This window comes from Bombus terrestris, chromosome 2 (assembly GCF_910591885.1).
Source record: "Bombus terrestris chromosome 2, iyBomTerr1.2, whole genome shotgun sequence".
In the NCBI taxonomy this organism is placed as follows: domain Eukaryota; kingdom Metazoa; phylum Arthropoda; class Insecta; order Hymenoptera; family Apidae; genus Bombus; species Bombus terrestris.
The window spans coordinates 9,554,830-9,580,965 of NC_063270.1; the positions used below are offsets into that span (position 1 = coordinate 9,554,830).

At 47.2% G+C, this 26,136-nt stretch overlaps 1 protein-coding gene and 1 long non-coding RNA gene across 6 annotated transcripts in view; one reads left to right on the forward strand and one right to left on the reverse strand.

The window, feature by feature from the left end:
* The window catches only part of LOC100644475 (lachesin), a 40,110-nt gene that overhangs the window by 11,435 nt on the left and 2,539 nt on the right, over positions 1 to 26,136 (forward strand). For 3 of the 5 annotated variants that reach the window (XM_048414483.1, XM_048414481.1, XM_048414482.1), the window contains exons 3-8: positions 13,624 to 13,721; positions 22,264 to 22,510; positions 23,661 to 23,834; positions 25,155 to 25,292; positions 25,619 to 25,754; positions 25,914 to 26,071. In XM_048414483.1, coding sequence (XP_048270440.1) covers positions 13,624 to 13,721; positions 22,264 to 22,510; positions 23,661 to 23,834; positions 25,155 to 25,292; positions 25,619 to 25,754; positions 25,914 to 26,071 — 951 coding nt within the window. Of the gene's footprint in view, positions 1 to 13,359; positions 13,552 to 13,623; positions 13,722 to 22,263; positions 22,511 to 23,660; positions 23,835 to 25,154; positions 25,293 to 25,618; positions 25,755 to 25,913; positions 26,072 to 26,136 lie in introns of those variants that run through there. The other 2 variants (XM_048414484.1, XM_012318002.3) reach the window with 2 other exon arrangements.
* Positions 631 to 12,775, reverse strand: LOC125387182. The gene is made up of 4 exons (XR_007227742.1): positions 12,391 to 12,775; positions 11,833 to 12,206; positions 2,132 to 11,748; positions 631 to 2,054 (listed from the first exon to the last, which is right to left on the reverse strand). It is a non-coding gene; the product is annotated as an uncharacterized LOC125387182 (long non-coding RNA).

Genomic DNA, 26,136 nt, shown 5'->3' on the forward strand with positions numbered 1-26,136 from the left:
TTTAATTTTATCGCAAGCCGCATCGAGCTTTGTTAGTTCTCACTGTGGCAAGCCACCAATCGTCCCAAATCTATTTGCGACGTTAACAATGCGACGTTTCGTTGATTACTCATTAGGGAGGGAACAGGGTGTAACAGCACGAGATCAGATAAGGGGTTACCGCAGTGGTTAGCGATTATACATAGCCATGATGGAACTAGGTAACGCCTTACCGGAGGCCTGCACGCCGTTACACGAGCATAATGTCCTTCGAGAGCTGCTAAGTTGGCCGTGGTATGTCGCTTAAACGGATAGATAACGGGAAAGCGAGGTGACTGATAACGGTCGACGACGGGCCAAGAATAAACAAAAGGATATGATTATCACGGAATGCAAAAAGAGAAGATCCGAAAGCTGTTCGACGAACGATCAAAGCCACCTGTTCGTAATTAACGCTGCGACTACCAAGGCGACGTTTAAACCATAAATTTTCTATCAAATTGATGAAAACGAGGTAATATACATACTAAGGTTCGTAAGTATGGCTGAATACTTTATCCAATTTGTAACAACGGTACGCGAATGTTGGTAAAATGTATAAAGAAGGTCCGAGACTGAAGATCAAAAGCGATACTTACACAATCTTCTCTTGTAAAACTGATGTAGAATCAACAGATAATATGATATAATTATTTCCTTTAACGATTTGGCGAGGCTATATTAAAATACGTTTATGGTTAAGGTAAAATTACCTGCTACTACACGCGCGTTGTTTGTAATTAACGGGAGGAGGATGTTGTATAAAAAGCTATAGAATAAACAACAAAATATGTTGCAGGCAAAAGTAATACAATCGCGCTATTGAATTATAATTACCACTAAAAATATTAACATTAGTCGAACAAAACCTCTTATCTTTTAACTATAGTAAAAGTTTGATCTTGGCAGAAAAGTACGGCCGTCGAGCTGTCATTGTGCGTTTCGCTTTTCGTTTATTATGTCCACAATGACGTCAAACAGCAAAGTGCTGCTAAGGAGTCAAATAGGCCGTTTGGAAAAATAAATCGCCGAAAAATTGTTCGTAACTGAATTTGAGGAATTAGGCCGTAAATCGTTTAACTCGAACCAAATATTCTCTATCGATAGAATCGAGTGATATTACGTGTATTTGTTCGACATTTAGTACGTTAAAGCGATCGAAATACGCGTATTTGTCTATTCGTGTTTCAAATATTTGCGTAGATTTTGCAAAGCGTCGACCATTTATCAGAGATAAATATAAAACTTGGGCGATAATATGGAAATATGGAAGATGTCTGGTATTAAATTCAGCAACGTCGAATCCAGTTACAGCAAGAGCTAAAGAACTAACGGCAGAGACACGTTGATCGAATTAAATCAGATTTCCAAACACTTATGCACAGTGGCGTAATAGCGAACGAGGCCGTACGTATATAATGCAAAATAAACTTTTATGCATATATTTCGCAAGAAATTATTCAAATTCCCATAAGCGTACTGTGGTAAATCTAATCTGAAACTTGCGTGAAAAATTATAAATTTCCACTGCTACGACAGTTTCGACGTTAACCATGAAGGCTGCTTACGTAATTGAAATTGATAACGCGATACAGCGAGAGAGAATAAGACGCGATAAGAAAGAAGATTCATCGGTGAATACAAAGAAGGTCTGACTAACTCTCGGGGATCTTCCGCAAGATCTACCCAGAGTGTGCAAAACGGTTGTCGAGTTCCCTTTCGTTGGCACGAAACTGCCCGAGTTTCGTGTCCCGGAGCCGCCTCGCGTTGGGCTCATTGACGCGCGAGACCATCGAAAATAGCGGAAAACGACAAAGTTTGTTCCCAAGGCTGGCGCGTAAAGCGACGAAGGCTCGCTGGAAGAAGAAAAGGAGGGGCGGTCGCGAACGACGACGACGACGACGACGACGACGACGACAACGATGGTGGTGAATGTCCCTGAAGTTGAAGTAGCTCCACTCGGCTTGCCTCGACTACCCCACTAGCTCTTTTCTCTCTCTGGCCGGGCCCGCGCCGGTTACTTCACCAAGTTTTTCCTTTGAGGATGAAAGATATTAATTAAACTGTCACAGACACGGTAGCAGAGAGCTTCTAACTTTATTTCGCCACTTACAAGTTTACCGCTTAAGCGGTTGCCGCGCGTGCGCGCTCCTTCGCTGCCGATCTTATCCCGCAAGCATCAGAATGCCACGGACCTGGTTATGAATGCGAAGTGACCCCCAGGGCGCAGCGTGCAACGCGTGACTAACGCGTTCATTTCCCTGACATAGTGCCGCTTCCTCCTTCGCTCGTCTGGCCTCGGCTAGATCCGAAACGATTCGACTCGGTTTCCCGTTAGATACTTTTACCCTCCAACAGAATCGATCACCGCCGCGGTAGGATCGTTCCGACGATTTGTCAAATTGTCCATCGAAACCGAACGACCATTTCACCAGCGTGATCGTAATGGAATCGATGTCGAAGTTCGCGTAAGAACAATGGGACGGCGAGGTAAAAACGGTATCTACGAAAGCTCGAAACCGACGTAGGTCCTTTTTTCCGGGTCGAACCGCTCGTTTCCGAAGACCCACAGGTTCCTTGGTAAATTCCTGACAAATGAATCGATCGGGGACACCAAGCTCTCGGGGTTCCAGCATATCTGGCGGTCGCTTTGAAAAATATCGTTCCGTCGAGTCATCCTAATGATATTTATTATCAGCAACTAAGTTGATTCGCGAGAAAGCGCGCAGGCAGGCTTTAACTTGTTCGCGATGTATATCGACACGAGTAAACGCTTTTCCAGCAGTTCCCGAGACCCGCTGCGAAAACTTAAACTCGCTTCTTCGGAAAGATAAATTGTAAGAGGTTAACCGATTAATAAAGCTCTCCGTTAATCCATCGGAACGTCGCTCCTCTGAAATTTCACGGTTCTATCGTCGCCACCGTCTACAACCTCTCTTCTCCAACTTGTCGTAACTCCGCTACAAAGTCAAGTTCGCCGTTTCCAAGAATCGGCTACTTCACTGACGAGGTACGCTGGTTATTAAAAAATATTCGGTTGGAGCAACGAACGAACGATTGATCGAGTCGGAGGTCACCGGTCAATCGTTCTTTCTCGATTATCGTCGATGACGATGGGCCGCTTATCTCGCTCGAAACTCCTAATTAAACCGTCAAAGTATAAGCAACGCGCTCTCGTCCCCATACCTGACGCCGCCTAATATCGCAAACATCCGCGTGGTTTGCGTTAGGATGGCGCCTAGGAGGTGGAGGTTACAACGCCCGGAGAAACGCGCTGCAAGAGCACGAGATTGACGTTAATTACCAGCCGGTAATGCAGACGCACGTGACCACGCGCGCCAGGTATGCGCACAGTGGGAGTCACGATACGCGTGAGCCTTCATCGAGGAAAGGATAGTTTGGCAGACAAGGTTCCGACGCTTGGCTCGCATATTAGATGTAATCTGCTCGCGCTTCGAGCTTTAAGGACACGTGCCGCTACGGTCATACGTGCGGCACGCAGGCTCGTATCAGAGGACGAAGAAGGCGTGAATGGAATAATCGTGCTACGCGTACGATGACGCGTGTGAAATGCACGCTATTCCGGTGAACATGCGGGAGTAAAGGGGCCAAAGTTTTAAACGCAATTTCGTGTTTGCGCGTGAACGCTGCGGCTGATCTTACTCGGTGTACCGCGTTCGTTGCTAAAATAGTTTCGAAAGTTGGCGCAACAACCTGGAAACCTTAAGCGCGTCCTAACGTAACACGCGCGAGTTCCGCTTCTTTTGTTTTCTCAACGGCTTCTTCGTTCGACTTGGTTAATTGCAAATTGCACGGCTCCCGCGGTTATTTTTCGAAGCGACCCGAACGTCCGAAAACTTGAGGACAACTTAGTCGGAAGTGGAATACGCCGAAATTAGATTTTCGGATGAGCGCCCTCGCGAAGGCTGCCTGTTCCCACACCTTCCACTTCGTTCAACCACCCCCTAGGCATCATTCTTCGCTCCACCCCATTTTCGTTCCATTGAAAACGATTCAACGGCTCGGAACGCGCTAATATTTCCGTGGTTCCGATCCCTGGTAAAACCGGTCGCGATATTTCAATCTGCTAAAGTTGAATCACGTTTGTCGTGCCACGTACGTACGTACATTATATATATGTATATATATATATAACATATATATACGGTATTTAGTTGCAAATTTCCCTGGCTCGACTTTAATAAACCTTTTTTCCGCTGGCAAGGATGGAGAGCATCTAGCTGCGACATATTAAGGGAGCGTGACGCGAATCGCGAGCGCATAATGCGCGTCCCCAGCTGCTCTGGTTCGCGCCTGTGAGCGCGCGTGCAAGCTTAAAGTATGTGCACGTATACGAGGCGCGAGTGGTCGGGCGGCTGAGTGGATGTGCAGCGTGCAGTTAGGAAACCTTCGTGTTCCGCATGTGCGATCTTACTAATTTCCGGGATCGAAACTTGTCCTAGAAGGAGGAAGGGTTGCGAAAGGTGGTGGAGGGTAGTTGGTTGGCAGCCGCGGTGAGGCGGACAGGTCCCAGGGACATGGGCGCGAATTCGATTAATTAAAGTACGAATTCGCGCCGCTTCGTGGAAATGGAATTATCGCGGCGTAGTCGGTGACGACAGAGGCGACGGTGGTGGCGGCGGCGACTCCACGCCATCGACGTTTCTACGCGACCGAGAGGGTCGAACGGAGCTTCCCGGTTCGTTCTGTCGCACGCCTCGGCCCACTACCTCCTACTCTTACGGTCGAGATGAGAGCAAGTCCGCCGGCAGGGCGGCAATTCCAGAGAGGGAAAGGGACAGCTGGGTGCAGGTGGGTGCCGGTGGGTGTCGGTGGGTGCCGGTGGGTGCCGGTGGGTGCCGGTGGGTGCCGCGCGGTGTAACAGCTTGCGACTTTGAACGCGTTGAAGCGAGAGCAGGGAAGGGGGTTATATATTTACGGTGCTCCATCGCGGAGAAAAGTTTCGGCAAGGATTCGAGCCGTGAGAATTTAAAGTCCCTGGAATCTGGGTAAAAGAGCGACCAACTTTTCCTTCGACTTCCACTGGCGTTTCGATAATCCGCTTTGGTATCGTTCCGTTTGGTCCGCCGAGAATACCCGAAACCGTTCGGTCGGGCGTTCACCGCGTCCCGGCAACGCTCCGTCAGGATTGATCAAATATTTATTAAGTGGCCGTCGAGTTTGCGTCGTTTACGTCCTTTTTTTGCTGCGGTGACTTTAACGCCTTTTTACCCTCCTGATAAATGCCTCGCACCTACCCATTATCCCATCCACCAGCCGCCTCGATATTTACGTGGCATACTCCTTGCATAATAATCGTTAGGAAAATAAGACGAAGAGCGTAATCGTTGAGGTTGTTACAAGGCATGTATATGCAGATTAACGCGAGATGATGAAAAAGTTGAAAGACATCTTCGTTGTTTTTCGTTGGCCGATATTTTGCTTGCATTGGCGACAAATTTTAACGATTTCCACTAGCTGAGAGCTGACGTAACATTCGAAGCGCTATACGAAGCCGCGAATGAACTCGTTCGGCTGAATCTCGTGCGCTCTCCTTCTAAACTCGACTGTTATTTTAGTAATCGGCTTTAGTTTTGCCTGTTACGATCCAACGCACAATGAAGTTTCAGAGAAGCGTTTCTTGCACAACGAAATTCATCGATTGGTTAAGTTGGTCGGAATTCGAGCTCAGCTGCAACATCTAGACACGGAGGAGTAGGGCGATCGTTCGATAGCGCGGAATTGTCTACGAGTACGCGGATAAAATTAAACGAAAGGCCAGCCGGTGAAGATTACAACGGTGGTTACAAAGCACGGGAAAAATTACTGCGATTAAGATACGCAAAGGAAATTTACGACGTAGCGAAGCCGGAGCGTAGCTGCGCAACACGTAAAATCTGAGATTAACATCGACGTTGAAGGTAGAGAACTAATTTCCGTTCTCTTTGAAATTTTGTACAATTCCAGAGGCGCCGCTTGGTTTTCCGCATACGTCGTCAGCGAAATACGGTTTTGGTTCCTGTTCGCGATAACCTCCGGTGCAACGGAACGCGAGTTCAGTGGATCAAGAGCAATCTCGGATCTCGTGACTACGCGCGATGCAAAGAGGCATCCTTAATGTATTTCTACGCCGCGGTGCTTTAATCCGCGATTTGCGGTCCACTTAGTTTCTGCAACCCAATTGTTTCAAGCCGCGCGATCTCTCGAATCGTCTCCGTTCGAGCGGCGCTTCAACCTTTAGGCTGGCTTATGCCGGCGGCAACGCATCACACACGCGGACAGACGACAGAGAAAACTCGTGTCATACAACTTATATACCTTCTTTTCCCTTCCACGACAAGGACAGCTACGATGATAAAAATCTTTTTGCATCTGCATAATATCATAATAACTATGTAAATCAGAGCGACGAACCAGTCCACAAACACAATTGGGCATTCGTATGCTAACTTTCCATCCCCCGTTTCCCACCTCCTGGCCTCCATTTCACTTTGCTAGGTACTATATATATACATGTATATATATATAGATGTATGTATGTAGCTGGTTACCTAACTCCGATAACGAGTTCAGTGCTCGAGAAAGAAAAAAAAGAACCGTTCCAGCATCCACTTTTTAACTATTATTCACGCGTATAACAAATCTTTTGTCGGAAAAACTTTCTTCCCGAATGAGTCGCGTCACTCGCGTACGAGAGACTGGCCTTCTCCTTTCTACAGGTGAGATCCAAGTTGGCGATAATCGAAGACAACTCGCGAAAGTTGGACAGCCAGTTGGTCGTGGCGAGAACGAGAAACAATGAAAGCATTCCTTAAGATTTTTATTTGGCTGTTGGACTCTACCGGCATAGGACGTGCATTACGAACGAAACGATTGGAATAAAAGAAACGGCGACGATTCGCGTTTGAACGAGTACGTGGAGCCGTAGAGAGCGCAACTCGCGCGTCTAATGAATTTAATAAGCATCGTAAACGCGTTGCAACGAGGTCGATTGCGACTTTAAACGGGCGGTACGCAGATGGTGCCCCACCTTTCGCGAGCCGATGCCGCATTTATTAATCGTAATGGTTATATAATTGCGCCTTGTGTATCCATCGTCGCGGTAATAGCTTTTATTATTCGTTGGCTCGCACTGATCCATTTTACACGTCGATTCCTACTTTTCGTGATATTAACGCATCAAATATTATCTATCGCGTGGCACGCTGAATTTATATTGTATCACGGGAAATGTAATTAAATTGATCGAATTACATCGCGAATCGTGATTAAAAATTGTATTATGAAAGCGGCCGACTGGTCGAACTGATGCGCGATTAATTAAAACGGCAGTCGAGTACGAGATTGATTTTCTATAGATGTAATACGTAATCTTTTACTCGACCGGAATACATCAACGACCATCCACGTTGTCGCCGTGTTTTACTTTTCTCGATCTATGTAACTAGCTCAAACATTAATACCGTCCCTTTAATAAATGAATGGTCCTGCCATTTCGTTCCCTTCTCTTTTTCTCTCTTGCTCATTCTTCGGATACCCCCTCGTCTCGATTTCTTTTTTTTTCATCTTTTACTTCGGACGGAAGGAGAACGACGACAGTGACACGACAATTCTCAGATTTGCTCGTCAAATATGCCGGAGGATTTAATAAATGCAGCGTCTCGCTAAAGTTTCGCGATGAAACTTAAATATCCCTGAAATGCGAGCTAGAGCAAGGGGAGGCCGCGACCGTGCCGCGAAATTCCTATACTTGGCTCTTCTCTTTTTTCTTCTTTCACTATCTTTTTTTTTCTTTCTTTTTTTTCACAAATTAATGCTTTCGCCGGGATAAAAATTTGCCGAGCTCTGCCTCGAGAAAAAGGAACAGAGAGATGTTTGCTCTTTTGGAAGCGAAGTTGCCTTCCCTTGAAAGTCAAGCTTCCTTCTGTACTCCCTCTTATATTCAAAGTTCGCTGTTCTATCGTAATAACATGGAACTTTGTTAAACTCTCGTTTGAGGAAAATCTTCCTTGCCGTGGATCCTCAACGTTAATGGCCGATTCAATCTACTCTTACCGATTTCACGCGAAATACATCGATTTTGCAACTTTTCGTTATCATTGGGATCCCGCGCTTGGAAAATGAAGCATTATTGGCATCGATAAGGACCGATCGAGGCAGAAATTCCAAACAGTTTCCAACTTTTGGATCTTCTTCCATTGGAAGCGACCGTGTCTCCGATAAGATGACAGGAAAATACAATATTCATTTTCGAAGGTCGCGTAACTCCCGATAGCGGGACGTTACCGCGATATCGCGTGGAAACGTAAAGTATCGACGTACGATGTTCGTGAAGGTTTTTGTACGGGAGCCGGAGCCTTTCGCGGCGAAAGGAAAAAGAAAGACACGGGCCTGCGCTTCTTCGTTTAAGCGTTGCTCATATTTTCGTTCCGGCGGTGTCGACCATTTCTCAGACTGTCTTTCCACCGGAGAACGATTACGGTGTATCTTCCGGCAAAGGTAGCAAGCTCCGGCTCGAAATAAGAGAGTAATTTGTCGAAGGTGGAAAACGTATCGTGATACGCTCGGTGATATGTATTTTTATGATAGGTGCGAGAGACGCGTCGACGAGAAATACGTCGAAGGAACATCTGTACGGTTCCACGATTCTTTATTCACGGTAAGCGATGCGAGGGCACCGACGACACGTAAAAACATTCTTCTTTCGGCCGCGTCGATTCGTCGTGACGGGCACCATGGCGGGCACAAAGCTCCACAGGCCATGGTATCGTCGAGTGCCGTTACCAATTGCAGTCCAATGTTCGTCGACCAAGTCCCTAAGATCTCTGAAATACGTCGAGCGATATTTTATCCTGTCGCTGCCGATGCTCCCCATCCCCACGCGCTACGCGATAGATCCGATTCGACCTTAAAGCTCATTCTCTTCTATTTCGCTACTCCTTCGTCGCTTCCATTTCCAAGTATCATAGAAAAATTTCCAAATTTACGACGGCACGAGAAAACTGCTTCATGGATATTATTGTCGGACGGGAAATCCGCCTTTTTTTTCCTCTCGACATCTCTTTTCCATTCTTTCTTTATTTGCGAATATCCGCCTATCGATCCTGTCGTGTTTACTCCCGACGTTGTACTTGTGCTCGACAAAATATAAAAATAACGACCGTATCGATGGTATATAAACGTTAAAATCAAACGGAGCGGAGCGCTTCGCCTCGTTCCGCCCTCATTAATTTTATTTCGTTGCGTCCATTCGTTTCCGCGATACGAGATCGCCGATTCCACGCACTCCAAGGTACTTAGCGATTGAAATCGGAAAACATTTTTGACATCGATGAGCCGGAGGAAGATTGGCTCCGTAACGTATCGCGCGTACACTGCCAACGGCAGATCCGAATATGCATTTACCAAGTATTCGTATCGCCGTCGCCTCTAATTATCCTCCTATTGGCGCGTGTATTGAAATCGCAAAGTGGAATTCCATTCGCGACAGCTGGACCATGCTATCGCGGCTATTCGGCGGTAGCTTCACTCGATAAGATGCTACGGTAATCTGTACAGCGGCAGAGATTGAATTATTTTTCTGCCAGAATAATTTTGCCATAAAATAAAAGCGGCGGCAGCGAAACTGGCGTGGGTGAAGTCGCTGTAGACGCACCCACGCCACCGACTCCGAATACGACTCCAGTTCCGACTCCAGCTCCGACTCCAGTTCTGACTGCGACTCCCACTTCGAAGCTATCCGCTCTCCCCGCGCCGCTCCATTCTCTTTCCTCCGTTTTCTCCCGGTTCCTTGGAACCCCCTTTTTCTTCCTTTTCCTTTCAGCCTCGCAGCTCACCGGTCGCCCGTTCACCGTTCGTCGTTCGCTGTTCGCATGGCCACTCAGCTCCGTTGCCTCCGCTATTTTCCTCCACGTTTCCTTATATTACATTCTAGATACGGCTGCGAAGACTACGCTGCAACTTGAAAATTCCTTCCCTCTCCTGTTTCTGTCAGTGAATATCTTATCATAATAGCTACCGAGCTGTTTTCTTAGGTCCGCCGGGCCCAAACTCTTTCCCCTATCGTGCCCGCACTGCCAGTTGCTTACTGCCACCCCCGTTCGTTCGACCCTTGCTCTTCGAGTAGCAAAAACCTCGCAAAGCTACAGCGTTCTCTCTCCAACTTTCATAAGCAGTTACGACCCCGTATCTTCGAGTATCGCGCACACGTCCACACACAGCTGCAGCGCAGCGTTTTTCCGTTCGATGCACACGATGCACATCGGTCGAATGCAACGCTGGAGCGTCTTCCGGTCTCATCGGGCAGACTGGTCCACGGGTACGCGTACCTTTCATGCCATTTCCAAACTTTGACTCGTTGGGTACGCGATATCGCGCCATGTGGCCACCGTCCGATAGCACCGCCACCGCTTCATTTTCACCGAACCGTTCGGCTCGTTCTCCGTATCGAAGAAGCTTTTTCTTTTTTCCTCTGCCTCCCCTTCCCTTGCCCCTTCCCATCCGCTTTAGCTCGTTTCCAGCTTCGGATTATTCCAACTTTTTTAAAACGGCGCCAGAAAAGTTTGCCCGGGTAGAGCGCGCGCAGACACATCGTGAGATTCCTGCGATCTACTCTCGATTCAGTTTAGATAATTTTATACCGAATTTTTAATTTTAGCATCTATTCTATCGAATTGTAGGAGCCATGATTGGTATACACGCAAGAAATTTGATGAATCGGAATAATCGTTAAAAAATTATTAGATGGATCAGCAACGTTAACAACTGGTCTTAAATCTCAGAGTATCGGAAACTCGTATCCGCGATCCGATCCAGAAATAACGAGTAAATGTAGAAACAAGAAACAGCATATTTTGTTCATTGTCGATGTGAAACTAGCCGGCTGGAAACTTGTAACGTTAAGATCATTTCTTATCTTGGTGAACAAGAAGAACCGCGGCACCGAGGTCTGCAGAATAAAGGAGTTGCAGCACTGGGTCGTGCAATTTTCTTTGCTACGAAAACTTCGTCGGACGATAATACAACGAGAGCAGGTGCAACGTCGTGATGCAGCATTTTCATGACATGCTCACCAAACACGTAATTACTTATCTGGTAATTATTCTATATTAGCGAAACCAATTAAAGTGTACATAATCCGCTACTTTAATAAGGTTCGCGGATCGCAACAATTTATTTGTTTTTTGTCAGAACTACCAATTTGAGTTATGTAGGAAGCATTCTCGTTATTTCTGAACCAGATCATGCATATTAAAGTGATAATTGCATAATGTTATAACGATAACCTCGTTGAATATAATTAAATTTCTTTCTCGTATATTCGACGGGTCTCTGTTTCAGCCAATCTCGATATTCGTATCATTGATTTTCTTTCTTTCTCTATTGTTTGTTATTTAATTTCACGAATCAGATGCAAGTTTTAGCCAGATCTGCTTACCTAATCTCGTTGCTAAACGCTTTAAACGAGTTTCAGCCACGGTAGACTGTGGGGTTGACGAACGATTGATAAGCCGTTAGTTTTCTTTAACGCGAGCAGACAGTTCCTGCTCTACGTTGTACGTTTTGGAATGTTATTTCGTATTTGCGAATAATTTATACCCTACCTTTACGAAAGAAAATTTTTTCCAATGGTACTTATCGTTGTACGTATCGTATCTCCAAAAAAAGCATGTTTTTCGGGAAAGGATTTTTAATTTTCGGATTGAAAACTTGCTACTATATTCTTTACATCTAGAAAGATGAGTAGAAGAAGGTAAAACAACGGTGACGTATTACTGTGTTTTAATGAACGAATTTTCTGATCGCTTTGGTTACCTTTTACATCAAAATGTGGTAATTGGAAAGGGAGATGTTATAAACGCAAGCATATCGTTTCTGCCTTTTTGAGTCCCGGAATCTCTTCTTTCGTATTTTATAAAATCATAATTATTTTGTTTCCATGGAACAGTGCGTTGTCTTTCATCAAGAGACGCCGCAAGTTTCTACTTCCCTGTGCTATTTTGAAGATAATTTATTCCGACACAGAACCATTCCATAGATTCCCCTTAACGTATAACAAAAGTTAGATTATGAGAAACTATGAAACTTCGATTAATATGACTGTAGAAATGGACGAAGTATTTAATTATACAGACAGAACTTGAACGTGACAGACTTGCAATTATTATTCATAAAAGTGTTCGCACATCCTATAAAACAAATTCTCATTTACTATATTTATTTATCAAAGCACAAAGTAACGCATGCTAATTATCTTTTATGGCAAAACGTGATATTATATGAAAACATTTAAACAGGTAAGAAGCAAAACATATTGCGTTCATACAGTGTTGCCATATCCAATTACAAATTACGTTAACATTTTTTACTTACAATTTTACGCTATATAAAATATTTTTGACCGATTGTCTGTCAACGGTCTGCTCTTCGGAAACAACGAAAGAATCTCTCTCTCTCTCTCTCTCTCTCTCACTCACTTTCTCACTTTCGACTAACGTGAAAGGAATACACAACGCTAACAAAAGCGATAGAGTCCTCGTCTTTCCATCCTAATCTTTAAAATATCGATACAGCATCTCGATTGGCGTATCTGTAAACAAGAGCGAGTATACGCGTGTTGCTGATCTCCGCGATATAGCCAAATACCAAATTAATGTATCGAGTAATATGATCGATACGGGATCGTTGTAACGTCTCAATCTTTGCTTCAATGGCGACTAGTCCAACGGGTGAGGTATGCTTGGTTGGCAGCCCTGACTAAGGCTTAGGGACCTTATCTTTTCACGTTTCCGTCAATTCGCTCGTTCGGCATACTATTCAGCGCATTTTTCACAGCGAAACGTCGGTGTCCTTTTCATCGGTGATAAACGTTCGTTCCCGAGGAATGTTTACGGGGGAAAATTCTCTCTCTCTCCCTCTCTCTCTCCTTTCTCGATCCATCGGCTTAACATAATGCACACCAGCCCGGCGTATCATCTTTGGCCATTAGCCAGTGACAGTGCATCCGTTGACAGGAAATTGAAACTATGCTTCACCAGCGACTGTTCGATATTATATGCGCCAACAAGCTGTTAATCGCTGTCATTGCGCCATCACGTACGCTTTAACGAGGGCTACGAATCACTGCTATCGAATCCGCACCCGTTGTAAACGATGTGAAATATGTTTCCAGCTACACGAAATATACGCACCTTTCTATTTTACCGGGCTGTCGCGATTTTTCCATACCTTCCCTATAAATTCGTCGCTGTTTTTCCTCGATAGAGGATACATTCGAGTAAAACACTCACGGGACACAGAGAGAGGGAGAGAGAAACTAATTCTAAACGCAGTTTCGTTACAAATTTCGTTACAAAAGACTCGTTGTGGCGAACGTCGCGTATGCGACGGGTAGAAGCGTTGCGTGTAACGAGACCGCCTTTGACCGAAATTAGAACGAGAAGCACGCGAAACGCGAGAACAACGAACGAAACGATATGACAGTCGGAAGTTGGAAACGGCTAGTTTCGTTCGTTGCAGGTATCGGCATCGTCGGTACGTTTGATAATAACCAAACGATATCATACGTTATACGAAGATGAAACGCAGGATACTGGTTTTTTGCAGATCTGCCGAGTTTTGTGCAGCCGATCGGTAATGTGACAGCGGCTATTGGTAAAGAAGCCGTTCTACCGTGCACGATCCGGAAACTAGGAAATCACAAGGTAAGGGATTTGACGAAGGTTTTATGGGAGGAAAAAAGGAGGGATGGGAGGAGTTGGCGTGGCTGTGGAACGTTAATTAGCCAGGTCAGGAGCGTAAGAATAAACGGGTTCGTAGGTTCACGAGTCGGCGAGCTCGAGTTGTTCACGGGTCACGAGGCGATAAAGGAATTGGAGATTTTCGGTAATCTCGTCGCAACAAATGGGTCGCGTGGATGCTCGTGGCAGATGTCAGTGGCTCGCGTCTTTTTGCCATTTCTCGTCCCACCACTGTTTCGTTATTCACCACCTACACCATCGCCACCTCTCCTACTCTCTAGCTCCTTCTTCCAGAATAACTTTGCAACAGTTTTCCGCGTGGAAAAGGTCGCGCCTCGCTCATTCGCCAGGTGGAGATAAACCGAAACTTCGTCATCCGGTCGTATAGGGTTCGTCCAACGCGCAACAAAGCCCCGCGGAACTTCTCGCCAGGTACACAATTCATTAAGCTTGGCACTGGCTAACGAGACGAAATTAAGCGGCGTTCTGTCGCAAGTGATTAACTCTTTGCGTGGTCAATGTACGTGTATTCGTATTTCAGCTTCTTTCGCCGTGGTATTTCAATTTCATGCGAATTAACGACAATGTGGCCGGTAACTGTGCGCGGCCACCGACGCTTCCTGTGACAGATTAAACTTTAATCGACGCAAAATTTGAAATACCGTTAAACCTCGAAGCGGCGAGTGGTTCGTTTCGACCGGTTCTCGTTGCTCGCGCTAGTCTCGTACCCCTTCTACCCTTCTGTACTCGGCCGCGTTTATATTAATACCGGCTGTTCCTTTATCTTACGGTAAGGAATATTCCGATTGTCGGTTAGAGAAAAACGGTACTAGCCGGAAAGAAGGGCGCTCGTGGAAAGTTTTCGGTGTTTCGATGTGGGCGGCTGCCGTCGCTTTACGCTTTTTGCACAGCAACAACGCAAAATATCGGAGAAATTTTCGAAAGTTTATTCGTCGACGAGACTGGTGCCGGCGTCGGCGCCTAAAGCAAGTCTACCGATAAAAACTACGGAAAACAGTTAAAACAACGGTACCGCGATGAAATTAATATTCAACGGTTGGTACGGAAAGCGTCGTGAAAATTTCAAGCCGATTTGTCAACGGGAATGGGCGAATTTCGCGGCGAATCGCCGAAGGAGGGAAATTGCCACGAATACAACGTGGATCGTACACTTTCATCGCAAACGTTTAAACGGGGAATTTGCGGCACGGCGCCGATTCTGCTGGTTGCCCGGGGCTGTTTCGCCAACGAACGCAAAATAAGACGGCGTTTCATCCCGCGGCCCGAAAGCAAGCTATTAATCGACCACGAAGTTTTAGTCAGTTTATATCAACGAGATGAAAAACGTCGACAAACGGCGCCCCGCGACCAACCTCGAAATATCATTGCACGGAACGTCCGATAACTTTTCTAACCCGATTTGTTTTCGACGTATTCGATACACGTTCATCGGTATTCGATGTTACATAATCGAATTTCTGGCAGTGACGCGCGCACGAATGTTTGCATCAGTCGGAACATCGAGCTCCGTTTCGCCATCGAATCCTTTTTACTTCTCCGCTCTCTGTGACAAACGTCGCTCGAACGACCCAGTAATTAGAAACTAAAGTCGAGTAACGACGATGTTTTGTGCCCCGGTGGCCGTTTCGCTCTTAGAGTGCAGATTTTCCCAGCAAACTCTCAACGTACGATCGAACACGCGTTAAAATCCGTTTTTGCCCGCACGTAGTATGAGCCGCATCGCGTTGTGTTGCGTCGCGTTTCTGTTATTTTACATTATTTTCAGACGGTACGCTTTTAACGTGTTCGTTCCACCTACGTGGTACGTTCGTACAACGTCGCGGACACCAACGCACCAGTACACCAACTACCGAATAATACTCGACAACCGCAGATTTGTATTCACGCGAATCCATTCTGCGAAACTACCGTCCTGGAACCGTAGTCGCGTTACCCTTCGACGAAACGACCCTGTACCATTTGGCCCTTAACCCAGCCCGATCGGTGCTTTGCAACCAGCAGATCCACCCGCCAAGTAATATCGATTCTATTCTATACGCGACTTATTTGCCTCCACCTGTTTCACACCGCGTTGTGGTTAATTTTTCGATGGTCGGCCACCATATTTTGAAATTAGAAGCAACGATTCGCTAAATAAGTTTAGGTACGCGGTGGTGATCGAGCCGGAAACCACGGATCCCAACGTACTCCGATGAACCGCGTAAATGAATTCGTTTCGCAAACGACTCTGTTCCGCTCACGATTTTTACCAACATTTACTTTGGCTGTCGTCCACTACGCGCCCATCACGAGCGTTTCCTTTTGCCTGTGCCGCGGCGTCGCTTCGTCAGCGACGCGAAATAAAATAATTAAAGGAATTTCTCTTCATTGTTTCGTTGAACGCGAAAATTCTAATTTGTGAAACACGGTGTCGACGACGACGCGTTATTGAAAACACGACGGATAAACAAGCGCGTCGATGAGATGAAAAGCATTGTTCGTTCAGAGGGAAAAAGAAGATGACGGAACAAGGTCGCTGTAGATTGTTAAAAGGCTGGCGAACGTTATATGCGAAAGAAAATTTTCACATATTTTCATTTTTAGAGGCAACGGTCGACCGACTTGTCCCGGAAACGTATTCTTCTCATGCAAATACACGGGCACATTGTGTCGCTGAGTTTTCACGCACGCGTTAACTCGCGAAATATCGCCGTACGTCGGCAGGCAAATAAACAAACTTGCGGGATCGGAGAACAATCTTCTCGCAAAGAGTTGCATGCATCGCGACTTTGCCGAGGCGACACAAAAGCCCGCACGTAGTCGCAGTTACCTCGAAGAAATCCAATTCGCAGGAATGCTGGCAAGTTTGCCCGAGCAACGCGTCGCCTCTGATCAAAACTTCACACGCGGCGCGCCGTTGCACGCCTTCCCTTGTAACGCGTTTCCCGCGGAATTCCTTTGATCCATTGTTGTGCTAACACGCGCGAATTTAAGGCGCCCCTATTTTCCCAAGAACGTTCCCTCTTTCTATTTCTTTCATGCTGCAGCTTCCTCCTGCTAAACCCCAGTTAACCGTTCATGAATATATAACGCGGATTTGCCGTGGGCCACGCTTTCCAGGATTCGCGAGAGAATTTTCTTGCAGCTTCGAGTCGAAAACCAAGCAGGTTCGGAAGAAAAAAGAAAAGTCGACCGATCAATCCGTTAAACGAAATGGACGACTGGTTTCGTCGCGAGCAGAATAACAGGGGTGGAGGGGGTGAATCGAAATTTGCCGCGGGGAAAACGTTTATTTCTAATTTGTATTCCGTAACACGCGGTGAAATAAAAGGAGAACGTAACGAATGAAATCGATAAAGGCTGGTTCGCCAGCTGGTCGGCAAGTTGTTCTTCTATTTACTTCGTGCGGAGTTCCTCGCCCCGTGTTTTCTTATCCCTGTCGCGCTAGTTGCAGTCGATTTTTCTAAAGTCCCGCTCTGTCTGGAAGAGGAAGGAGCCTCGAGACGAGTCCGAAAGCTTTTAGTTTTACGCGACACTGTTTCGGCCAAGTAAAACGAGGCGAATCGGCGAGACGCAACCAGCCAAACCTTTCTTTCCCTCTTTATTCCGGCTTTCTCAAAGCTGGATCAAGGAAAAAAAATGGAAGGGGATGTTCCCTCTGAAGACGGAGGCAACGTCGCGCGAGGATACCGATCGTCGAACGCAGTCGTTTACACCACCACCACCATCACAACCGACGAATTTGAAACGCGTGTGCGCGACTTCAAAGCGATTCTCTTCTACTCTGCCAGTGGGAAAGACGTCTGACGAAAGTAGAAGATTTATGGCTTCTGAAACTTCATCGGACATATTTGGATAGAGTTTCTCGCGTCGTGAATTCATAAAGGAGAGCGAAACATCTTTCTACGACCGTCTTTTGTCGACCAACAAATATTATGCAGCTTCTAACGCGAGATATAGTACCTGTATAAATGAGAATCGTCCGTGGCACAAGGAAATGGTAAGATGGTAAGCCGATTGTGGCTGCCGCCTATATATATTCGGCAGTTCGTCCAAGTTGCTATAAATTGAACACGTTCGGATCGGGACTCGCTGGACATTTCCTGTTTGCCGGATTTTTCGCAAGCGGGCAGTACGGCCAGAGAAGGGAAAAGCGAAGGAAACGACTGTGACGTCTACGAGCGAGGATGAAAACAAAGAAAGAAAAAAGAAAAAAAGAAAAGAAAAAAGACGAGGAAGATCGAAGGTCGAGGCATTTCGTCGACGTGATTGTAATCGGAATCGTTCTTATTCCCTTATTTATAGGCGACAAAATCCTCTCGCCGTCTATAACGTTTGCGCATAAAAAGCTCGTAAAAAGGGAAAAAATACGACAGGCCGGTGGAGGTTCCCGGGGGAAATAGAATTGGTCGTGGCGCAACGAGAATCGAAAAGTGACCGATCGCGTGGAGATTCTCGGCATCAATAAAAAATAAAGTTATCGTCTCTAGACGTTTGGCGCGGAAAGATTTTCAATTCAGCTGGCGATTTCATCGAAACGGTTATCGCGCATGTTCCTCACGTTCGATTGACGCATCGTACGAGCCGTGTAATGATTCGAGTTTCAAGCAACGCAAACTGACAATGACGGGCGAAAAATAAATTAGCATTTAAAATGCAGAAAGCGACGGCTGGTTTCGACGCAACGACTAATACGCGTACACGTTTAACGCGCCACGCCACAACCGATCGTTCAACGCGCACTCGTTTCAACGTTGATTCAATTTCCGCGATGGAACGCGAAATGACGATTCCGATGACGATCGATCTTCCGGCGGAACGAGCGACGGAACGTTTGCCGCTCGAATAAAATAAATTACCATAGGAAAAGCCGCGAGAAGAATCGTGCGATTCGGTGAAGCTTGGTGGGCTGGTCGAGGATCTCGCTGGAAAGATGCTGCAAGTTTAATTGCCGTCGCGTCGGTTGACTCGTCGTCGTTTTGTACGAATCGGTCTTTCACGTTATGAAAGAACCGCGAGAACGATCGACTCGGTTCCGTTTCATTCACGGATACGGAACTTTCACTTCCATAGGTCTGTCCTTTTATATCGTTGGATCTATCTCCGGATAATTCCGGGCCAAAGTAGATTCCTCCTCGGTGCTCGTTTTCTCTCCCCCCTCTCTTTTTTCTTTTTCATTTAATTACGTTCCACCGTCGCGGCACGTTTTCGATTGCTCGCAATTAGATCGTCGCGAGATCTCGACGCGTATCGGTTGCCTATGGATCAACGAACCGCGCGAACGCGATTTCCTTCTCGCTTTCTGCGCCGCGTATTTCTCGAATGGCCAGACAAAATATATCTACTTTAGATCGATTTCGTGGTAGGATTAATTGCGCTATAGGTTTTCACGGCCGATTTGCCCCGCAACTCGCCGTATATCTTAGTCGCGCGAAACGCGAGTGTGCGGAGCGATACGACTCGACGCGACTCGATGGATCGTCGAACCGGTGCAGCGGTCGGTCGTCTCTCGTTTATCCAATCGTTTCGTGTGGATTCACTTACACCTTACTTGCCATCCATGACGTTCCATTTCTGATTAACACCGAAGTCTCGTCGACGGCGCGACGACTTTGGCAACTCCGTTTCTCCCTTTCCCTTCCTCTAGCCGTCGGTTTGCCGAAGCCTCTTCCTCCGCAGCCTGGTTCCCATCAAGCATCGATGAACCGGAGTATTTTCGGGTATGGAGTCGCTGCCAGACCGATCGAGGGTGTAGGAAGCAGAATGAAGAGAGGCAGAGAGTACAGGGGGTTGCTGTTGAGGGAATGCAGTCGGGTGGGGGCAACGGCGGTGAGAGAGACGATGGGTGTGAGTTGGCCGGAGTGGTGTTTCCCCGGGGTAAGCACGAGCATATACTTGCCCGGGGCTTATTCAGACAAATCGGTGATTGCTGCGGAGGCGAGCGAAAGGGTAGCTCGCCACACCACTAGCATCGCTACTACCACCAGAGTTGCCGGCGGAACCGCACGCCACCTTGCTGGTGCAACGAAGACAGGGGTTTTAGCCCGAAATTCGCGATGGAGCCGAAAAGAGAACGAGAAAGATGAACGGATATAGATAGGCAGAGCGGTAGAGGGCGGGAGAACGGACCGAGTTTTGGGAGACGGACGGAGAAGAGTATATATCTATATATATATCTATATATACATACATACATATATATACATATATATATATATACATACATACAGAGAGAGAAAGAGAGAGAGAGGAAGATGTAGACGGAACGAGATCGTCGAGGTTAGAACGAAGAAGCATCGGAGGGAAGGAGAGCGAAGAATGATTGTTTCCATGATTACAATGGAACGGAAGAGGAAAAGGGACGGAGGTTGGCCTAGGAAAAGGGTATGGGGAGCAATCTCTTAGCGCTAACGTAGATTCGTGGCCCAGGGTCTCTGGAAATATTACACCGGAGGGGTACGAGAGTCCCGGCCGTACCCACCGGGGAATTTCGTAACTCCAAGGATAATGTGTGTCAGCTCCGTCGAACCAGTTCCGCAATTTTCCAAAGAAATCTCGCGGTTTGTTTGCCGACAGGGCAAAACGCAAAGGGCAAAGGGAGAAACGCGTACGGCCTACCAGCAGGCCCGTACGTCTCCGCGGATGCAATTTGAACACAGAGAAGACGATCTTCGATGATCGCGCGCGGCGTATTACGCGAAACAAAGGGATGATCGTGGCTGGTGGTGGATCGCGTACGGAGATCGGGCAACTTTTCGTCGGATAAGAAGTCGCGTTTCCTCGTGGGATGGTCGAACGTTATCCTGAATTAACGAATCAAGCGAATCGTTATCTTTGTCGTGGAGATAGCGATTCTGCCGGCGACGTAATAGTTTCCGTTCTCGTTCTGCGCGGGACAAATTGTTGTTCCCCAGTGACAAAGTACTTAAGACGTTATCGATTGTCCTCGGAGAAGGAAGGAATTCAAACTTTTGCCCCGTTCGTCCCCGTCTATTCTTTTCTCGTCCGAAACGGTCAAAAGCACGACGATAGGTTATCTTCGTTCGCAGATTATCTCCGACAAAGACCACGTTCGATTCTACCGGTTACATTCCACGAAAGATGTTTCGAGGAACGCTGTGCCGAGCTATCCTAATTAGACTCGCAATTGCCGCTGAAAGCAGCGACGATAGTCCGGCTCGTGCGGCTCCTCTCGATCACCCGTTCGTTTTCCCATGTATCTTCTTCCCTTCCTTCGAGCTGAATAATTTCGAGGAACCGATCTTGTTATCTGCTACGAGAGGATATCGACCATCGAAGGTATCGTATCGCGATCGTACATCCAGATGAGGTGTATAAGGCCAGAGGCGGAGGAAGGCGAAGAACGCAAGTGGAATTCCGCGAAATTGGCGCGCACGCCTTCCAGGGTAAACGCATTAGCTGATTCGTAGATTGAACGAGCTAGTCGGGTTAGTCGGTTCCTCGAGCAAGGTACACGGTCGGATCGCGCGCGTACGAATGGTCGGTGTCGCATGACATCGTGTAACCCGACGCATACGGGCGCATAGGTAGACATACGGGATGTGCACGACAGTCACTTCGGATTAATTACCAAGTGCAGCGTTATAGATAACGCGTAGGAGATGCGGGAGTGGGCCGCGGGGCAAAGGGGTGCGCGATACGACGTTAAATTGAACCTTTCGTCAGGTTGATTCCCGCGGTGCCAATGGCACACCGGGTCGAGCTCGCCTAAAAGCAATTACCGCTACCGGCCATACGTGCGAACACGTATCGGTCGTGGATATACGTCGGTGCACATAAACACACGGCAAGACAGCAGGCTGCTACGCGCGATATAATATTGACTCGAGCTGTCCTCTATTCCGCGGTTGATCGCTGCCTGACTCTGTCGCGTTCCCACGTCGCTGCTTTCCGATCCTTGCCGCCAGATGTTAATCTCCTTCGTTATCCTGACGCGGTAATCTCGACGGAGATTCACGTTTTTCCTTAAAAAAAAAAGAAAAAAAAAAAACGTGATCCCGTCAAAAGAAGAACGACTCCTGCGTCTGTCAGCGATTCAGTGGCGCGTGTGCCGTCGGATAAACGATTTTTGAATCGGCTCGGCAATTGTTTACGTCGTTGGATGCCCACCAGTCTGTTTATCCGCTTTGTCGTCGCTTATTTAACCATTCCTGCCTACCCCTTCTACGTTTTACGTATTTGAATAGAAACGTCGATATAATTAACTACATTTACGTTGGGGGTCGTGCAAGTGTACGTTTATCCGGGATGCGGAATATTATACGCACATATACGTACAGATCCGTTGGTGGTAATATCGAAGCAATTAGGATGGTAGGAAGGGATAGCGGATTATCTTGGTCGCGCGGTCCAACGTTTCGCGAATGTATAGACTCGTTCCGAAACGGGCTTTCCATTCGACTTTTGATTTAAAGGCACATCCGCAGATGGATGGGGTTGCGAGAGGATCCGCTTTTCATAAAAAATTGTGTGTTCGCTGTCTCAGGTGGGATGGATTCGTGTGGAGGATAAAACGATATTGTCGATGGGTCAACGAACGGTGACTCACTCGCCCCGATTTCTCGTCACGTTGGAGAACGCAAAGTCGAAGAATCAAAGCCAATCGAGAGACGAGGAGGAAGCCACTTCGCGGCTTCATATTCGCCAGCTTCGGGAAGCTGACCGAGGCTGCTACATGTGCCAACTGAATACGAAGCCCATGTTGAGCCAGCTGGGATGCGTGGATGTCCTAGGTATGCCTAATTGCGCGTTATACCGCATTCCTACGGCTAGATACAGTTGGGTGTTTGCGGTCGGTCGCAGAGACGTCACGTACGCACGCACCGGTTTCGATTAGCCTACCTCGAGAAGGGGTGGAAAATATGCGCGCCTCGCCGCTAGAATACGTTTCAATGGGACCCCGACACAGAACACGGGCCGTAACGTTACGTTGCTGCTCACCCGCCTTCTATTCGTTCCACCCGCTAACCCTCCCTTCCCATTACTATTTCCCTCTACTTCCTCCCCCGTACGCCATACATGCGAGCGCGTATATTACCAAGCGTCGTCCGCGTCTGGCAGACGCGTGTACGGTACTACGTGTAAGCGCGTACGCTCGCGGTACGCTGTATCGTGCGTATACGTGGACACCGAGGGAGAAAGAGAATTCATGGAGAGTGTGCGTGTTTGCCTCGGCATTCAACTCGAAAGAGCGATCGGCCCGAATGGAATGAAATTCCTTTGTGGCCAAACACAGGAAAGGTCCCGTTTCCTTTTTTCTCGCCCTACCTCGACCAAACCTCGGCCCTATCTCGCGCTGAATCTCCTCCAGCCGAAGCTTGCCTGCCACCCGCCCGTCCGCCCGCTCGCTCGCTCGCTCTGCTCCGCTCGACGTACAGAATATTTGTCCAAGCTGAACGCGTGTAATTGAAATGGCCCCGTGCTCCTTCAAAAGAAACGAGATTTCATTGCGAAAATGTTCCTTCTCTGTTACCCAGGGATAGATGGTATTTAATTTTCCTCGGGAGCGAAGCGTTTTAACCTGATTTTGCCCAGTCAGACCCGCCGACAGACGAGTCGGTCCAATTTCCATGTCGGCTTTAGTACCGTCCCGTTACATCGTGCTCGATCTTTACGGCGGTCCGTAATTTCTACCGGTGCCACCCTCCACATTTCCACGCGCGTCTCTGCAAATACGCGACTCGCAAACCCCATCGTTACGACTATGCACCTCAAAACTTCGACTTCGCTTCGATTCAATCTTCGATTTATGCTCCCCTTTGGAAACGCCTTGGAAATTTCAATCGACGCGATCTTACTCTCGAATTCTCTCGTTTAGCGGCTTTCTAATTACCAACCGCAGCCGATCTACAATGCCACGCGAATCCAATTTTGTTCTTTCAGTACCGCCGGATATACTTAGCACCGGCACATCGGAGGGCGAGGTCTCCGTTCTAGAGGGTGAGAACGCCACCCTCTCTTGCAAGGCCTCCGGAAGACCGACACCTCGTGTGCTCTGGCGACGCGAGAAAAGTGGTTTCATACTTATGAGGGGTCTTCACGATCCGCTGATACCAGGTAAGATATTACATTTTTATCTCGACTCGAGCACCCTCGCCACCGTCGTTCCCGATGACAAATAACCTTCGATTCTCTTCTTCGTTTTATTAATTCTTCGCTGCCCGAAACGTCCGCCGTGCGCTTCTCGAATATCGCTCTTTAAATATTGGCCATTCTCGAGCCACCGTTCTTTCCGAAAAATTCGAAGCTTCAAAGAAATTCGAGAATACGACGAAGTAACAAAGACGATCGTTTAACCAGCATGACGGTAATTAAAATTTCGATCGCAGATTTCGACGACTAATTATCCAAGGTGTCTACGCGACTCGATTCGCCATCACGATCCGCTTAGCGGAACATGAAGACATCGTAAATTCGCAAACCTACGTGATGCCGATCGAAAGCAATTACGGTGGAACACGTCTCATCGAATGGAGATTAGTCTGTTCGGAACGACTTTCGATATATTTCCGTATACGTGCCTGTGCTCGTCGATTCTCCGAGTATCGTAGAATTTGGCGGTTTCACGCCTCCCTCGCTGTCGACGGTCGCGGTGAATACACCGGATGCCAAATGGTTCGCGTCGGACGCATTTTTCGCTCGGACGCGCGGCAAATTCGTTGATCGGTCGAGAGATATTAATGGGAACAAATTCTCGAGCGGTGTTGATAAATCGATACGCGATATTTTGAGTACGATCGACGCGACACCGCCTGCGACGAAAATATTCGTAGACCGAGCGATAGGTGGGTCACGCAAGCTGCATCTCGTTAGGAAACTGACGCGCTTTATCGGAATAGCGAAACGGCGCGTTTGCTCGATAATAATCTAATCCGGCGCGGTTCATTGATTTCGAAAGCGTTGAAAACGTATACGCGTAATTAAACGATAATACGATGTACGTATTATAACGTCGTAACCGATAAACGATTAGAAAGTTTCTCGGCGATTTTGCCGTAATTTGCCCAGGAATTTTACGATAGGACTTTCGCGGTTCGGCCCTATCGATCATGAAATTCGCGACAGTAGTTGGCGAATAGTTGTCGACTATGTTTCAAGTTACCACGCCTTCGTTCGATACGAACGTCATACGGCACGGGGTACAGGTTGCGTTTTACGATACCCCGTCCTTCCTTAAATCGTTCGTACCGCTGCTCGTTAACGAATAATCGTGTAAACGATTTTCGAACGCGAGATTTAGCGTTGTAGTAGGCAGTGGTCTGGTTGTTTTAACGCGAACGACGTATTTCGCGTGTAATTTGGTATGCGTGCGAACGCTGGCACGCGGCCAGCGATATGTATACGAGAGCTTTCAACGAGATATTCATACGACGTGAGATTTTATAGTGGACAACCAGTCCGGTGAGAAGCTGGAATTAACCAGGGTAGACAGGAGGCAAATGGGAGCTTATCTTTGTATAGCCAAAAACGAAGTGCCCCCGGCAGTCAGCAAGAGAGTCTATCTAAGGGTAAACTGTGAGTATATGCTTTCAAATTCCGGCTAATCGATTATACTTTAGCGAGTATCGTTGGCCCGCGCTTTGGTAAACGATTATACTCTGCTTCTTTCGATTTATTCGACCAACGACATAAACGATATTTCTTGTCGCTGGAAAATTCAACCACGTTTCGCCGAGCTAACCGTCTTTCTGGCCGCGCGATCTTTATGGCACTTGAAACTCGATAAAATCAACGTGGTTATAGATTTCTGCGCGACTCGATAATTCGTTTCTTTATTCGTTTGCGTAGGTTGGCAAACTTGTTACGTATTAATCGACTTTTATCATCCGTTGGAATTTCAGTTCCACCTAGCGCCAAGGTTCCCAATCAATTACTGAGTTCCCCTTTGGATACGGACGTATCGTTGATCTGTTTGATCGAGGCATATCCAAAGACGATTAACTTGTGGACTAGAAAGGAGCAAGTTATTATGAGCGGGTATGTATGTACACACGTCGAGCTGTCGATCGTTCGTGTTTCTTTTTCATTAACGCGCCTCGCGTTATCCCTCCGAGCTCGTCTAGATATCGTACGATCGCAAAACGAAATCGATTGTATGCGCTCACCGGATAGTAAAGTTAAGCAACGTGTCAACAGTGGTAGATACGAGATCGACGAAAGGGGACATCCGGACGAGGAATGGAAGACAACGAGCGAGCTGAAGATAAGACGTTTAGAGAAAACGGATTTAGGAGAGTACACGTGTTCAGCGTCCTCAAGCATGGGGAAAGCCGAGGCTACCCTTAGAGTGTACGGTGAGTCGACATATGCGATCGAACGTGTCATTTTTCCACGCTCGATGTTCCCTAGATTTCGCCTT